At 59.2% G+C, this 5,387-nt stretch overlaps 1 protein-coding gene across 1 annotated transcript; it reads left to right on the forward strand.

Annotated features, from left to right (window-relative positions):
• Positions 1–64: 64 nt before the first annotated feature.
• Q8F55_003269 (uncharacterized protein) lies at positions 65–376 on the forward strand (the record flags this gene model as incomplete). Its single annotated transcript, XM_069351816.1, has 3 exons — positions 65–187; positions 235–297; positions 341–376. The coding sequence occupies 3 exons, from the start codon at positions 65–67 to the stop codon at positions 374–376; spliced, it is 222 nt and encodes a 73-aa protein (XP_069209234.1).
• Between the last annotated feature and the right edge of the window lie 5,011 nt (positions 377–5,387).

Below are 5,387 nucleotides of genomic sequence, written 5' to 3' on the forward strand. Positions count from 1 at the left end.
TTGCTTCCTCAAGGACGCCGATGAAATCAGCGCGTACAAGATCCAGAGCGGCCACACGATTCACATGGTCAAGGGCGCGCCCAAGCCCGCCGACGCTCCTGCCGCCGCTGCCCCCCGCCTCCCTACCCAGATGGGCACTGGCATCAACACTGGCAACGTCGTCGACTCGGTCGAGAACCACCACCACGTGAGTTCAGCTACTAACTGCTTTTGCGAACGGAGCTGACTTGACAGGGTCTTGCGGGCTTCAACCCCTTCAACGGCATGGGCCTCGGCAACCTCAACGACCCGAACGCTGTACGTGGTGTACCACCTCGTTGACCACCACTGACACTTCCAGATGACCGGCCTGATGGACAACCCCCTAACCCCCTAACCCCCTAACCCCCTAACCCCCTAACCCCCTAACCCCCTAACCCCCTAACCCCCTAACCCCCTAACCCCCTAACCCCCTAACCCCCTAACCCCCTAACCCCCTAACCCCCTAACCCCCTAACCCCTAACCCCCCTAACCCCCTAACCCCCTAACCCCCTAACCCCCAGGCAGTTTCGGCGTCCCTGGCTGTGGCCTTGACACTGCCGCGATTGCTGCGCACGCGGCAGCAGTAGCACACGACCACACGCAAGCTGCAGCCATGCTGCCGATTGTGGCGGTAACCTTGGGCCGCCGGGCTGACCTGCAAGAATGAGTGGCGTTCAGCCGTCGGGTGGAGCGTGAGGCGGGATTCGTTCTTCCCGGCAGACGATGAAGAAGAAGTTATTGTCGTGGTCGAATATGAGGGTGACGACGGCGACGAGACAGCATGACCTGCGAGAGAGGAATGGCGACAGATCAACGGGCTCTCGTCGCTCGTGTCGGAGCCTCCTCGTGAGCTATTTGAGGGGCTCGCGCCACTGTGTGAGATGCGATAGGGGACGGCGGTACTGATGGGTTGATGGCTTGGGACGGGGGAAGGGGCCTAGTGGCACCGAGAAAGATGGGGGCTTGCGGCCGGTGGTGGTCTGGATCGTAGGCAAAGCGCTGCGTCTCTTGCCGAGCTCAGTTCAGGCAACCCTCACTGCGGAATTGAGGTGGAAGAAGCAAGGGGACCGCAACCTTGTGAAAATGACGTTGTGTTTGAACAAGAACTTGATGATAACTCAGGATCTCGTCCGAGCGTGATGAGAGGGTGGTAACAACCTCGTGGGCGATGTTCCGGTTCGAGTGCCAGTCAGCCGCGCCTGACAGACCAGTTGAGTGGTGACAACTGGAGTAAAGAATAGCGTGACGGCTGCCCGTTTGGGCTCCACGCCATCTCTTCCAGGGGTCAGGACACCGTCAATTCGGCTGCAGCCGAGAGAGAACTCGTTCAATGTCGACCTCCACAAGTGCGGGGAGGTTAGCGACTGTAATGGGAACGGTATCCGGGTATACAAGGGTCTCCTGCGAACTTCGTCCAGCTGTTGTCCACGTCCCAACCTGATCAGCCGACGGAATATTCACTGTAAGCGTTCAGTCGCTTCCACGCCAGTCAGACGCTGAGGGCGGGACGATTGGCGGTGGGTTGGCACCGGTCGCAGTCAACGACCAAGTGTCGGACCGGATGTTCCCTGTGACTGGCCTGTCCGCTCTCCCTCTCAACATGACCTGTGGGCGATTGGCGTCATCACTTGTCCGGTATCGCCGTCGACTCGCGATTCTTGGCGTCAGTCGTGTGCTGCCAGTGTGTGACCACACCTCGCCTGACAACCATCGCCGCCTAGGGGATCAAACTCGGTCGCCCAGCCCATTTTGGGCCACTCGAGAGCGCGACGCGGCTACTGCAACCCTGAACATCAACTTCAACATAGTCCGCTGTAAAGCATTACGGGTTGTAGGGGGGAGGGGAGTGGGACGAAAGCCAAACTGCCCATGTGGGACGAAAATAAAACTGTCCATATGCAGCCTGCACATGGGCAAAGGTAAGAGTTGATCACCGATGAATCCACATCCTGACGGACCGACTAGACTCCCGGGACTGCCGGCAGTTACCAGAAAGGCTGACACTGCCCCTCCACGCACGTGTACTGCTGATCGTGGGTGGAGAGAGTGTCGCAGCTGGGGGTGTTAGCGTCCCGAGGACATGGAGGGTGACCCACTTGAGTCCAAGAGGCTGCGTCGAGTTGTCAAAATAGCCGTTGACGCAACCGCCACACGACTCGAGCTCTGAACGAGTGTCGAGGCACTGCGGTCAGTCGACGTGTTCGGCTCGGCGCCGCTTACCTCGTAGCCCTCCGATGAGTTTGCAACTTTGCAAGCTGACAGACCTCCAGGGCAATACACATTGGGGTCAACCAACACACGCTTCCTCCGAGCGAATCCAGAAGCGGCTGCCTGGAGCGAGTGCGCAAAGACCTGGCGCCGCGTCAAGTCTGCGACACGGCACGCGACTTACAAATACGCTGCCCTGTTGACAGCCCTGGAAAGACGTGCCACCGGGAACCAAGTAGTCGTTGGAGCAGAAGCAGTTCCACTGGTTGAAGGCGATCTACCTAGGTCAGCGCAGGGACTACCTTGGAACTTACGTTTGCGTAGATGTACGCATATGTCGAGGTTGCACATTGAACATAACAGTCAGCAGGGGTGGTGATGACGTTGTACGAGCCCAAAGCGATGTTGACGCTGGGCTGGGCGTAACATGTTGAATAACCGGTCACAAACGTGGTGCTGCTATCCCAGTACTGCCAAGTGTTGTGTGGGCACGATTGACAGCCAGGGGGCACCTGGTTCGTGGACGTGCATCCTGCCGTGTTGACGCCGGTCAGCAGGGAGGCGGGGGTAGACCAGGCCGTGGGAGCACAAGCGCATCCCTGGGTGTCAAAATTCCAAAAGAAGTATCGTTGGTTCTGAGTCTTGCAGGTGGACTGCACGCCGTGAGCCATGTGTCTACCGAAGAACAATTGTGGCTTACTGAGCAGGCAAGGAAGGTGAAGGGGCCAGGCTGCACCGTGGACTCCGTGGTGGCGGCAGCATAACATCCCAAGAAGGTGGGTGGGCCACTTTGGCTGGTGAAGCCGGGAGGGGCCTGCGCGAGGACCGACCCCGCGAACACAGTAAGAAGAGCCACCGGGAATGCGAGCATGGTAGAAAGACGATGGAGAAAAGATTTGCGGCAGTGGCACAATGTGAAAGCAGATTTATACAAATGCAACTGGGTGGGGAGGACGGAGGGCAGGTCGATTTTCTGTCCATGTGCCACTGTTTACTCAAATGTCCCTCGCCCTAACAGGGTGAGGGTAGAGTACGGCGGCCGTCAAGTCGTGGCTACGATAAGTGCTGCTGGTTCTAGAGCTGCACCACACAACTCGTCAGGGCTCGTGCCCGTTGACAAGCAAGATTTGCCTATCCTGGTTGACTCGTTTCTACATTGTAGCCCAGGGTTGTGACCCATCGGGTTGGTCGCTGCCTTTGAGCCCGACCGCGTCCTGACGAGGCTCGAGTGGACGGCTGCGGCGTAGACACGCGATGTTTGGTTCATCCAGGGAGGGCTCCCCTCGACCGGGAAGCCGAAGAGTTTTCTGCAGTGCCTTGCCTGTCCCCAATCGGTCTCGGTGAGTGAGCAATACCGAGACACGAGGCTTGAAGAGATCACGGCCTCGTCAGGAAACAAGGTGGTGATCCGTCGCGGCCGAGACCTGCGCGTCAGTCGCAGCCTGGCGCCAGACTTGCTGCGAAGCCTCCTACTGACAGGTCAACCATGAGCACTCCTGCGCGGCCAGCAGCTTCTGGTTTTACCCGAGCGGCCCATTCGGCTAAGCTGGATACGGTTGGGGAGAGGATGAGCGAGCCTGGCCCCTTATCGCGGCGCAAGTTGTGACCGCAGCGCCCAAAGACCTATGGCGAGCACGAACATCGCGCAACCAGGCGAAGGCGTCTGCCTGCGTTCCCCACTGAATCGTGTTGTCCTGCACGAATGCACGTTTGCAAGTTGGGAAGGTGATAGTGAAACAGCTGTGCTCCTCATGGCCTCGCCGCTCGGTGCGATCGGTGTTAAGCCAACACTCGTAAAGTTGCCCAGTTTGTCCACATGACGTCACAGCTCAACCCCATTTCTTCCATTCGAGATCCACTTCGCCATCATTACCCAGATCCACTTTGCCATCGTCAAAATCCCTCAACACCTTGAGTAACCCAAGCAGATATCGGTGGACGTCTGTGTTCACATAGTCTTGCATACCGGCGGAGGTCGGACTCTCAAGCCACCAACACCGTCGGCCGCCGCCGGGGCGTACAGGCCCACACAACGCCACCGCTTCTCAACGAACACCGGCGCGGCGGGCACCTCAACAGCGCATGCCAGCTGAATAGCACGGGTGCGGTCAAACACCCAAAGTAGTGAGTGCCTCGGAGATATACCACTGCCTCCTGGCCCAATCTGACCACCTGCCCCGTTGGGTGGACGCTGCCGGCTCCCTAGTCGTCGGGGTCACTCGCGAGGCCCGCCACTTGGTCGACGCGCACCACCCGCTTCACTTGCCCGCCCCGCAAGAAAGCGCGCATTAGGGGACGCGCCGCATGCCCCAACACGCTCCCCTCTCACCACCCCATCCATTCCGGGGACAGAGCATGTGCCGCACGCGGAGCACAAATCAGGGCGAATCGTGGCGCCAGGGCGGTACCACAGCTCTGGATCATGCTCTTGTTTGTCTGTCGATCACGCAGACGTCGACCCTACCCTTGGTGGCGCTCCGGAAACCGGGAATCGAGTGTTGGCCCGCGGCCGGCACAAGGCAGCACACCGACGGCCTTCCCGAGCCCCTGCTCCGTCGGACTACAGCGAGGCACTCAATCGCCGAGCGCAGTTGCCGGTGAATGATAACAAGCCATGCCCGCAATCTGTGCACTTTACGATCGACGTCCTAGCCTGTTCTCTTCCAGCTGGTCTGTGGCATGACCTCTGGCACGCAGTCGACACACCCGTGGTCACGATTGAATTCATTGACAGCTCATTGCACTCACGGGCGGGCCACAGAAGGCTGCAGACGCGTCGCGATGAGGAACAGTATCATGGCCAAGCTCGGAACGCGTCGCCCTCAGGGGTGAGCGCGTCGAGAAGCTGCCCAAACCCTGTATGCAGATCTTAGGGACGCCGAAAGAGGAGGTACTTCTCGGCGCAATGCCTGAAGAAGCCGACGGATGTATCAAGACCACACCCTCCTACCCTGTTGCGAAGGTTGACGATCCAGCATCACGACTCAGCCCCACGCGTCGCCCGTCTTCGAACACCGCAGAGAATTGACGCCGAGTGAGAAGGTACGAAACTTACCTGAATGAACCAAACATCTCGTGTAATAAGATCCGATATCAGTCGCCGCGGTCCCCTTTGCCTCGCCTCCTGAGCCACGTCGGAGTAGTGGTGCACCCCCTC

The sequence above is a fragment of the Vanrija albida genome (assembly GCF_041260175.1).
Source record: "Vanrija albida strain AlHP1 chromosome Unknown contig_3, whole genome shotgun sequence".
Taxonomy (NCBI): domain Eukaryota; kingdom Fungi; phylum Basidiomycota; class Tremellomycetes; order Trichosporonales; family Trichosporonaceae; genus Vanrija; species Vanrija albida.